Source organism: Megachile rotundata, chromosome 2 (genome assembly GCF_050947335.1).
Source record: "Megachile rotundata isolate GNS110a chromosome 2, iyMegRotu1, whole genome shotgun sequence".
Taxonomy (NCBI): Eukaryota; Metazoa; Arthropoda; class Insecta; order Hymenoptera; family Megachilidae; genus Megachile; species Megachile rotundata.
This window is the reverse complement of record NC_134984.1, coordinates 8,374,053-8,386,407: the sequence shown is the minus strand read 5'-3', so window position 1 is coordinate 8,386,407 and position 12,355 is coordinate 8,374,053. Positions and strand designations below refer to the sequence as shown.

At 32.9% G+C, this 12,355-nt stretch overlaps 1 protein-coding gene across 1 annotated transcript in view; it reads right to left on the bottom strand.

The window, feature by feature from the left end:
* Positions 1–546: 546 nt before the first annotated feature.
* Positions 547–12,355, bottom strand: part of LOC100877441 (venom allergen 3) — a 97,808-nt gene continuing 85,999 nt past the window's right edge. The window contains exons 6-7 of the mRNA XM_076539888.1: positions 815–1,039; positions 547–726 (exon numbers count right to left, since the gene is read on the bottom strand). Of these exons, the coding sequence (XP_076396003.1) occupies positions 885–1,039 (155 nt within the window). The 3' untranslated portion in view covers positions 547–726; positions 815–884. The remainder of the gene's footprint in view (positions 727–814; positions 1,040–12,355) is intronic.

Genomic DNA, 12,355 nt, shown 5'->3' with positions numbered 1-12,355 from the left:
AGAAATAGAAATTAAGAAATAACAGTAGATTTAAATTACATTTACACGTTTACGTTTACATAACTTGTATCGTAACTCATTCTGGAGAAATAGCCATATGTAAAACGGCATACTTTTATCAAAATTATTAATACCGATCGCATCACTTTAATATAACCATGTAATTAAATGCAGAAAATATTAAAAAGATTTCAAATAGCATTAATTTTTCGAAGAATAGTAAATACTTGCATTAAAAATTAAAACCATTAATTCTGAATAATTGAAACATAAGATGCTTGATTGTGATTGTCTATATTCTTTCTTTGATAACCAATATGTCATTAAAATTAACCGCATTAGTACAATAAAAAATTGACGTATTGTTAAGATTAACATATAGCATAATACAAAATGAACATATTAAGATTAACAACAAATAATAAAGAAATTAAAATATTTATGTTAACAATACATAAAATAACAGCTTGTTATTAAAATTAACTTATTAATACCTAGCTTAGTGCCTAAAAAAATTATTATGAGAAGTATATTATACGTCAACTATTTTATTATGTTAAATTTTATATTACATTATAGTATTATTAATTTTGACACGTTAGTAATTATATAACCCACGATAAAGCTATGTATAATGCTAACAAATGTATTTTCTTCACCAAATACTCTTACACTTTATAATTTATTGTAATGGAAGACTCATCATGCTTCAACTGTGCATCTTATCTGGAGAGAATTACCGATGTATACTCCTTTTAATCAATTTCAATTAACTTTTCATTAAAGCAGTAAAGTAACAAGAAGAGTGATTTACCTGGTAAACCGTTTATTGATAGCAGTGTATCAAGTGAACATTATACCGATGTTGTACCGACAAGTGGTGATCACGTACACAAGCGTGCCAGCAATAATAACACCATGTGAACAGGATAGATTGCTCGTTTAATCAGGAATGTACCACTCGTCGTTTGGTTGGTTGTTTCCAGATTCCATTCAATCCTACGGTGCACCTTCCGGGACGGTAACTCTTCTGCTTTTTCTAATAAAACAGATAATTTTCTTTCACAGTTTTCACAACATTTTTACACTAGTTATTAGTTGAGGTCACTGAGGTAAGTGGATGCAATCTACTGTTTTTAATTTTCACAATTTTTATTCGAATCAACTAGTTAAGGGTCAGCTTCTAATGGTCGAATATTCCGAGTATTATTTTTGAGGAATTTTGAGGCTTCTCACGGAAAAATTGATAAGCTCCGACTATCTTTGTATGTTGATTTTGTCAGAAAAGAAAAGGACAATAGATATTTGATTTCGAGAAATGTGCATAAATGTAACTTTGATTTACCAGAATTTTCAGACCAAGAAGCAATATTTTGTCATGAATTCTCTGAAATATTCTTTGTACAATTATCTAGGTCGGCAAAGAGCACTTTTGTGGAAAAATAGGACGTAAAAAATTCTTTCCATGTTTTCTTTTCGTGAAGTTTTAGAGATAAAATTGCAAAATCGAGCTTTTTACCAGTCTACATTATTATACAAAGAATATTTTTGAAAAGAAATATTCCTGGCTTGAAAATCCTAGCAAAACGACATTACATTTCTGCACATTTTTGGAAAACAAATATCTATTGTCCTTGTCTCTCCCGACTACACCATAAAATAAAGAAGAATCGCCGGGCTTATCGATTTTTCGATCAAGGCTCCAAAAATTCCGGAAAACAACACTTTGTATTTGGTTACCAGAGCTGATCCTTAACTGCGGAATTTAATTTCAAAAATTCCTTGCAGAACTCGTCTAATTGACGAATCTTACATTTCTTATTTTTCAGTACAAAAATTATCATGATTTTGTATAAATGTACATTAAACATTGAGATAGAGAATTATTGTGCAAGCTGGTTTGCGTATTTTTATAGTGTTTATTTCTATAGCGTTAGATCATAGACTACATATTACAGCGAGAAGACCAGATCTCAGAACTAGATCTTCATTTTTAGCAATACAATAAAGTTCGGCCGCGAACCTAGATCTTTACCACGACTAAAGGATTTATTACAGGGTTCAAGTGGTTCGACGCGTAGACCACCGTGATTAGCTTTATACCTCGAAATACGAATCACCGAGGACCCTTTTGTATATCAAGTCCTGTCCGGACCGGTCTTAGCGTAAGCAAGTGCTTGCCATAAATCGGCTAACAGCTGTACCTTCTTTTTTGAACAATTTCAACAAACAAAAGCATAGAGTTTTTTAACTGTCGCCCTCGGAAACGCGAGGGTGTTCAGGCGATTTTTCTATATCAAAAAGTCAGTCGATCGTTGAATCTTGTGCGGGTCGGACCGAGAGTCAAGAAGTTCCGCGTAGAGTAACATAGAATAACCATTGCAGGGTGGTTTTTGAGACCAATCATAACACTATTCGAGTGGAACCCTGCACTCCTCGAATAGGCCACTGCAGGGTGGTATCAGAGCAATCATACACTATTCGAGCGGGACCGTACGCTCCTCGAATAGGCCACTGTAGGGTGGTAAAGATCATACATCGTAACACTATTCGAGTGGGACCCTACACCCCTCAGGGGATTATAACACGAATCGTAACAACATTGAACGAGACCCTCTGCTCCTCAAATCAATTAACAACAACATTGAGTGAAACCATGTGCTTCTCAAATCAATCAACAATCATACTCAACAACATACACAATGTGTACATACTCATTCACACTTTCACCGTTCAATCACTAACAAATACATATTTTGCAAGGGGTTTTTTATGCCGCAAGGCTTTTTCCCTTAAATTTGAGCCAATAAATTATCATGATTTTTCAGGCTCAATTCTGTCTAAATAATGTTTATTTAGCCTCCTCCTCAATCAAATTCATACATTCCTCTGAAACACGAAATTTCTCTATGTTGGAAAGATTTCAACAATACATATGGTCCTTTTGAAACACATTTGTAGTTCCAAATCAATTCTTTATCCATAGCAGCAATAAAACCCAAGAAGTCATTACATTGCAGCGAATATTTTTTGATTTATTGTTAGTCACATCTGGCTGTCAGAACCCTTAACCTTAGTATGTAGTAGAGTTTTTTGTTTGCAGTTTTTTATACATGTGAGGTATTGCTTGGTTTTATTACTTGCTATGGTCACTTCGGAGAAAACGCAGACCCACTTCGCACGTCATTTCTATTTTCATCTTCACTCGAATTTTAGCTAAACCAATAAAAAATTAGGAACTGTTTTCCCTCGCCAATGTCACGAAAATTGTAAGTCCACTCCGGGCTTTTGTAAAACGTTAAAATTCTTCGAAGGATATAAACACTAGTCGCTCGAAGTCAAATTCATTTCATAGATACAATCTGTGTATTTGTATTCACTTTACTACTGCTAACGCTGCGAATAATAAGCTGTGCATGTAATTTCATTTCAACTTAAATGCATGTAAATGAGCATTAGAGGAATACAAGATAAATATTTCCTGCTGTCTATTAATACAGCAAAACACTACATTTTTATTTTTCTTTGACTAACGTCGATCGAATCGAAATAATGTTTTGCATGCGTACGTAAGTCGAATATAGTTAACTAGTTAATGGTGTAATAAGAGATACGCTAAAAGAAAAAAAAAATTATTTCTGGCATAATTATCATTTCTATAAAAAGTAGTTGGTGGAACAGGCTAAATGCAAAAGACGTTACTTTTGCCACCACTATTACAGAAATGGGTGGTTTTCATTTTGTCATGGGATGATGTGTAATGTGGTAATACTTAAATGCAGTGTAACATCTCTGAGAATCAGAGACAAGAAAAATTTGATGTGATTTTCATTTTTATTATTGTATACTATTATTTTTAATTATGCTGCAGAAGCGTTTACAAATATTTAAAGTCTTCAACTCCAGAAACCTCACACAAGATTCCAATATTCCAAAATCTCAAGATCCCAAAATCCCGAAATCTCCAAATCCCAACATTCCTATATCCTAAGATCCCAAGATTACAAAATCCACTAAAATCTTGAGATCCCAAACTCCTGGGATCCCAAAATTCCTAGATTTCGAATTCCCTAGATCCCAAAATCCCTGGATACCAAATTCCCTAGACCCCAAATTCTCTAAATCTTTCGATCTCTCGATCCCAAAATTCCTACATCCCAAAATCCAAAAATCCCATCGATCTCGCGATCCCAAATTCCCTAGATTCAAATATCCCAAGATCCCAAAATCCCTAGATCTCTCGATCCTAAAATCCCAAGATCCCAAAATCCCTAGATCTCTCGATCCCAAAATCCCAAAATCTCAAAATCCCAAAATCCCAAAATCTCAAAATCCCAAAATCCCAAAATCCCCAAATCTCAAAATCCCAAAATCCCAAAATTCCAAGATCCCAAAATCCCAAAATCCCTAGATCTCTCGATCTCTCGATCCCAAAATCCCAAAATCCCGAAATCCCGAAATCCCTAAATCCCAAAATCCCTAGATCTCTCGATCTCTCGTTCCCAAAATCCTTAGACCCCAAATTCCCTAGATTCCTATATCCCAAAATTTCAAAATCCCAAAATCCCCAGATCCCAAAATCTCGAAATCTTGAAATTTAAAAATTGCGATTCTCCATTCCACAATTCAGATCATCCCACTACTATAACCCTCACCCCCAAAGTGAAATTTCATAAAAAAAACTGACTCCACTAAAAATTCCGCAACCTTCATAAATTTCTGTCGACGCATCGCCAACGTTTGTATTCAAAAGTCGCGAAAATTTTCTGCAAGCGGGAGCTTGTGCAAAAAGTAAAGTATCAAGTAAGTTTATATAATTTTGAAATGTTTGCCGAGATGTACGTGTCTTGACTGTGTGTATTATTTGGAAAGTGTTACAAGGAAGGATGTGCGACATGCATATCGGGTCATCCCATGGGTAATATCGCTTCGTTTCCTACATTAAATAAACATAGACATCTTGTTTATTCGATGAACGTACACAACAGGAATGTATATTAGAACAATCTCTTGGAGTAACGTCATACGTTGTAACCCAAATATATATCAGAGTGAAGACAAAACGTGTTATTAACGCGTCTGTCACCATGTCGGTCAGCAGACCAGAACATCGTTTTAGGAGTTTAAATGTATTATTTGTTTACAGGAAGGGAATTGAGAGAAATGAGTTGAAAGGAAGATGACCTTCACTATAACGGCCATATAGGTTTGCATACTTGACAGAAAATAACAATAAAATCACAGAAATAAACATTGATAAAAATAAAAGCAGTAAGGTTATTGTGGGGCAAACCCGCCATATTTCATTTGTTATTTATAAAATATTAAATAAGTACAACAGGAAATAAAGTTTAATTATTTATACCTTTGTAAGAAAATATTCTTCCTTACTTTTTTTTAAATTTCTTTTCCAGAAAAATCTACGCAGAACTTTACCGCTATCTTCTCGAAGCTTTTATATTGCATATCATTTTAACCGTTCTGAAATTCTGGATAAAAATATATTTGATTTTGGCACTAATGTGTTTTTCTCTAGAATTTTATTTTTTTTTACAATTTGATTCCCATGCTCCAAGCTGATATTTATCACAGTTCGCGCCTCAAAAGCTGCATATATTACTCTACTTTTAATAGCCACAATTGCACATTTTTAAACCAAGTACCATTTGTTATGGCAATTTCGTGCAGTTTTCCTTTTGCTTTGCAACCGAAAGTTCCATATTCGTGATGATTTACATGTAGTAACATTTCTTTCCAATGCTTTACACAGTATTCATTTTTTGGAAGAAAATTTTGGAAGCTAACGTATAGCATCTTCATCATTTATATCAGATATTAATCGTCGATGTTTCCTCTTCTATATATTTCTACTTTTACAAAATTACACAGAATATTTATAACATTCATAAATACATGTTACATATTAACAAGAATATATTAGTGCTACATACCCCAACAAAATTTTATTTAAATCTATAAAAAATCCATAAATCTATAAAAGCCTATAAAAACGTTATGGTATTTTAATGTGCTTTCTAAAAAACATTGAAAAAATATAAAGAATTTACTAGAGGTTTCAAAATGTAAGTCATTCATCGAACAATGTATAGACTTTCAACGAACGCGTTTCGCAGCTGTCACTACAATTGTTCATTTTGTCGTACACACTCGTAAATGTGTCGACACTTTACTAAGAATTACGAAACTGTCACGTTCACACAGTGCAATTTTGTGCAAAAATTAGGAAGATAAAGTATACGATTTTCAGTGACCGCCACTTTTCTCAAAGACATTCAAGATTCTCATAGCTCAAATATTACCTGTGCACAGTGTTACGACCACTTTCTTCCCGAAGTGTGCCCGCCCCTAGGAATTGTATTTCGTATACGAAGCCAGTCATGCAATTCGAAACTGGTCGTTGGCGTTATTTGGTCAACAACGAGAGAGAAAAAGGTGACAGAGGAAAAAGTCGAACGGCGTAACAACGGGCTTTATCTGTTCACGACATCGCTTGTTCGTGGCCGTTTGTACTGTTTTGTGGCGCACCGTGTGTCAGAGAACCGGGAAATGTTTTGCGTTGTGTCGTGTAATACCACGGAGTGAGGTCTTTCGATACTGCTGTACAATGCTGCGCGAGCTTGCATTTAAAGAGAGACATTCCGTTTATATCGATTGTTGGTGTATGTTCATTATGGGTCAGTAATTGAATTTTGCTGGTTGCCTAATTTCTTCCGAGGTTTATAACAGTTTGCTGCAAAACAGGTTTAACCCCCTTACAACATCGAGCTAAACTCGTAACAAATGTGATAAATCTGAAATTTACACATGATTTTGAATTCAACAATAAGATAAAATCTTTAAACCCAAAATATAGTATTTTAACTTTATTCACATTAAACCTTTGCGCTCGAAAGTAATTAATTAATCAAACCTTTCGTGGAAATTAATTAATCCTTTTCAAGTAGTAAATTTCAAAGTTGCCATCTGAAGCAGCAAAAATTTTGAAGTGCGAAAGGTTTACATCGTAGTAATAATTGTCTATGATTGACGTAACTGTAGAAGAAGTCATAGGTTACGGGGATAATAATAAACGTGACACTCGATGAAACTACTGTTCGATAAAAAAGTCCATACCATGTTCATAAAAGTAACGTCTTGTTTTATTTCTAGAGTATGCAATCTTTATACAGACAAAATACTATTACTATTTATGTATGCTTTTTGTGGAGATCCAGGTGAGCAATGTGGCAACAAATATATTTCGGACGTTCTGAATATACAACTCTGAATACAATGAACACTTGCGGAAACACAATTATAGACTGTTACACAACAGAATCGAAAGAATTCTTTTAGCTTCTAAAGATTTTGGTTTTTACACTAGACTTCTTAGGTGAAGAGATTATCTGTGATCCTTGCTACTTGGCCACCAACTACTCTGAGACAATAGTGTCTACAGATTTTATCTGCAATTTTTGAACTTAGATAAGGAAGGGGAAAACAAGGTTGACTAACTCACTTTAAATATATCATTTCCAATATACTTATCTTACTGAATCACTAAGTCATCCAAAACAACTATCGTGTCACGTTAACGACAGTATATTATCCCACGTAAAATAACTTTGTGGATAAAATTTTGGAAGAAGTGACTTCAAAGAAAAATTTGAATATAATTCCAAAGTGCTACGGTGGAGGGGGTGACAACCTTTGAAGGGGGCGGGACTCTAAATATCAAGCGGTGTTTACACCAACCTATGAATTTTGACGATATTAATGAAAAACTTTCAATATAATACATAGAATTCTGCCTATACCGACATAACGAATACAACTTACGCTGAAGTAACTACCGCCATCAAGTGAGCAACTGATGACACCTGAGGGGGATGTCGACCTCAGCATGCATGGGGGATCTCGCTGAAAATTTTGCTGATGCATTGATCGTTGCATTACTAATATATCATATATAATATATGTAGCATTTTTGACAAGCGAGATAAAGATATTTCAATGTTTCAAAGCAGTTTTCACCGAGCATTAACGCGCAAACTTCTTTCTGAAAAATGTAACCTAAGCTGATCATACCGTGGTCCAATATTTGTGGACCTACTGAAATGTTCTATTCGTAGACGTATAAGTGGCAAATTCACAAATACATCGTACACGAACAAAAGATAGCTATGCTTCTGACCTTTTTATAAGTCCACACATTTAAGTACAATTCTTTTTTCTACTAACAGTGTTTGGGAATATTTCAATAGCTTATTAATTCCACCAAAAATGAAATTCATATTCACAGGTTACAAAATAATGTTTTATACATATGGGACACCCTATGGATGCGCAAGTCAAGGGCACTATTATCTACTACGATAGTTACTACAGCGAGATGGTTATATTAATTATGTCTGTATAGGCAGAATTTAATGTATTATGCTGAGAGTTTTTCATTAATATCTCCGAAACGAGTAGGCTGATGTGGAAACCGTTTGATGTTTGAAGTCGTCTCACTCCCTGTTTCACGCACCCAAAGCATATGTCGATCGACCACCACGGCACTTCGGAACCCAAAAATTCTTTATCACATTGTCTCTTCGAACAAAATGAGGATACCAAAGTGCTACGAGGCAGAATCATGCCCCGTCGAGTATAATGTTTCCCTGTGACACTTTCCTTGGTCATAGAGGAGCAAGGTGTTTGAGATGTTCGATTACTAACGTTTTCTAATTAAGCTTCTGAAGATTTTGGTTATATATGTATTTTAGTGTACATATTTGTGCACTTATTTTGATGTATACCCTTAGGTAAAGAATAGTTATCTCTGAGCCTCGCTAATTGATGACCAACTACTCCAGGATAAGGTATTAGTATCTTTAAAAAATTTCAGCGGGATTTTTGAATTTAGGGGAATGCGAAAAACAAGGTTAAGTAATTTATTTTAAATACATTACATACATTTATTTTAAATACATGAATCACAATTTAAACTGCTTTAAAAGCAGTAATGCTTGGTCATTCAACATTTTATTAAAACACCAAATGTGAAAAAACATTGTTGCTACAAATGTAAATTACTATCAATTAATTCACGACAGTTAATTCAATGTATGGAAGTACTAAAAAAAAGGTAACGCAATAATCGATCTTTTTGCCCTCACTCGGCGCTCGTACTACATAACTCTTTATTTATAGCGGAATCGGGTCTTAAATTATTCAACGCAGAATACTGAACTATTTCTGTAGATACATTCGTTTTGTTGGAAAGGATAATTGATCGATCAAAACGTGGCCATTTGTGTAATACATTTTTGCAATGTAGTTCACGATTAATCCGACACTGCGATTCAAGAATTAAAGTGTATGGCATTTGAAATTCATGAAAAGTTAAAAGTTACCCTTCTCGACAAATAGTTCAACCACCAGAAATATTGCTTGTTGTGTTTTTTAATCAAACGTAGGAAACCCTATGCTTAATATATTGGTTCAAAGATTAAATGAAATCCATATATTCTGTGGGCTACATACGATTTTCTAGTTAATTTACTTTGTTTAAATTTAATTAGAAGTACAATAAGTATACATATAAATAATAATAGAGTAATAATTTTAGCAGCATTAATAATTGCATTTATTATTTTACAAAACTCATTAATTGCTGAATTTACCAGAGAATTATTGAAACTGTCAATAATGCAAATATGTTGAATTCAATTTTCTCTGTTACAAAATAGAATGTAGAAATCGTATTATTTTTGTTTATTTATTTTTGCACTAGATTCGTATCATTACTTTTGAAACGTCCTAAACAATTTCATTCACATTTAAACGTAGAAGTTGATTATCCTACAATATTAGTTTCCGTTCCGTAACTAATTAGATATCCTTAAAAAGAAAATGGTAGATCCTCTACTATGCCACAACTTTTGAGAAGTCCTGTACAATCTATTAGCGATTTTTGTACACAGTAAACGGTGATGTACGAGTTAATGGTTTCAACTCGACCTGATTATCGTTCAATATTAGCCTTCGTTCCTGAACTAATTACGTATCCTCAGAAAAAAAACGGAATGTAAGATCTTCTAGTGAAAATGGTACGAAGGTTTTGCGGACAAAATTAATCCATTCATCATCCCGCTAAGTTTCTTACTGTTCAACGCTGTACGCGACCTATGACAGGCAAAGAATTACGTTAACTGAGTAAATGGTGATTCAATAGCATCTATTCCCGTTTTCCCGTTAATAAATCAATATATTCCGTTATTAATTAAACTTCGATCGTCAATTTCGTCGGTTCGAATGAATAACGAATTGTAACCTCGTTCGACGTCTTTTACCTTTTTCTTGTACAGAGTACAAAATGTTAACTTGGCCAAGTTAACGGTGATTCACACCTTCTGTGGTCCAAAAGTAGCAGAAGTAAATTAATTTTGATTTGACAAATTACAGTATTAAATATTATTGAATGTTTTTAGACAAAAAGTACGAAGCAATTTTAGTTTCTCAACTAGCGCCATATAATATACTTATATCGAAATGGATAATGAACAAATTTTTGCAGAATGAAATTTTAATAGTAGAGAATTATTTTTTAATATAAATAATACGTATAATTTTTAGAAATCAGCTAGTTTTTAAAATTGTTACAATTTGGTAAATATCTTCTGTTTATACATTTTGATATACTCCTGCCTTCGCGTTTTGATGTTTTTGTAAATTTTAGAGGTCTTTCACAAATTATAGAAATCACTTTTTCATTACCTCTTTTTTATACAATTTGTTACTAAAATGAGAAAATGAAGTACATTATGAATCCATTCATCTCTTCTGTGTGATACGTTTCTCTTTCATCATTGTTTAATTATAAATGTCTATAACCAATTATTAATTTACATTTCATTCAGGAGAGTTCATAGAATTATTCAATATAAAATAAATGTTATTCTTCATGAAAATTGTAATTGAATAAAACAGTAGCATGAAAATGTATATTTTCCCAGAAGTTATAATGCATAATAATTAGAATTGAAATAAATTATAATAGAATCTCATTGTGAGTGATTTCTATTAACTCAGGGTTTAAAGGTACGTTTTTGCCGAAACTCGTTGGTACGGACCGTTCGCTTTAAGCTCTACTCGAGCAAGAAGTGAAAATTTTGGTGAAACTACGTTTCTGGAACTCTGCTGGATTTAGTACTGGAATAGAATATTGAATAAGATTCTTGAGAACCTCCCTTAACATTCATTCCACCATATGTACTTAAAAATGTTCGACAACGCGAGTTAGCTATATCTTAGGACAGTAATAACTTTATAAATCTTAAATTCACTTGTGCGTACCTTTTACTTAATAACAGAACGATTTTACTGATGAAAGTTTCTGTTTTTTAGCTTCGCAAGTATCTTACTTTGAACCCAGCAAAATTAATTACTTTTCGTTATTTCTATTCGGTATTTTATACATGCACTCTACACAAGAAAATATGCAAGAGAAATGAAAGCTTTATCACTCGAAAAGTTTTCTCATTCAAACTCTTATACTTCTGTGCGACGTAATTTGAATTACGGACGTACCATTGTATAATATTACACACACCTTACGCAGAGTTTGAAGTTTTTACTTTAATTGTACTTCGCATATTACTTTTATTCCGTTTCTTGTTAAATCATTTTCATAAAATGAAATCGGCCTGGAAACGTAAAAAGTGAAACGTGGAGGACAAGGAGATAGAGAAATTTTAAGTTGCGTTCAAACTTGCCATATATTTCTTATAGCCGCTCGTTTTGAGAAATCTGAATTTAAATGTACGGCAAATGTTATTCTGAGATATGAGAATAAAATCGTTTAAAAATAGTTCTCAACATGTACAGATTTTTGTGATATATTAATCGTCTGGTGCTGGTCCTTTTAAACCAATTATGAAATGTGATTTTAAATACTATTAATATACATAATATACATTAATATACATAACATTTGGGTCTATCTTTTATTTTCCTCTATAATGTAAACAAAAATTAATGTTTTGTTTATTTTGTTATTAATTTATGATCCTCTTTTACTTTAATAAATTCTCACAAAATTAGCACTATATTTATTAACGGACACTTTAATATAAGAATAATCGTTGAAATAATAAATAATTTCAATATCTCAAGATTGTGAGCAATATATCGTTTTATTTGTTACTTTTAATAAAATTAAATAAACACCTGCTCATCGATGGCACTAAACACATTTATTTTAATACCCATTTTTTGCTAAAACGAATTGTATGATGGACTTTTTATAATCATACAAAATATTTAACTTTTGTTCGAATAAAAAAATTCTGTCAACCGTTACGAATACATC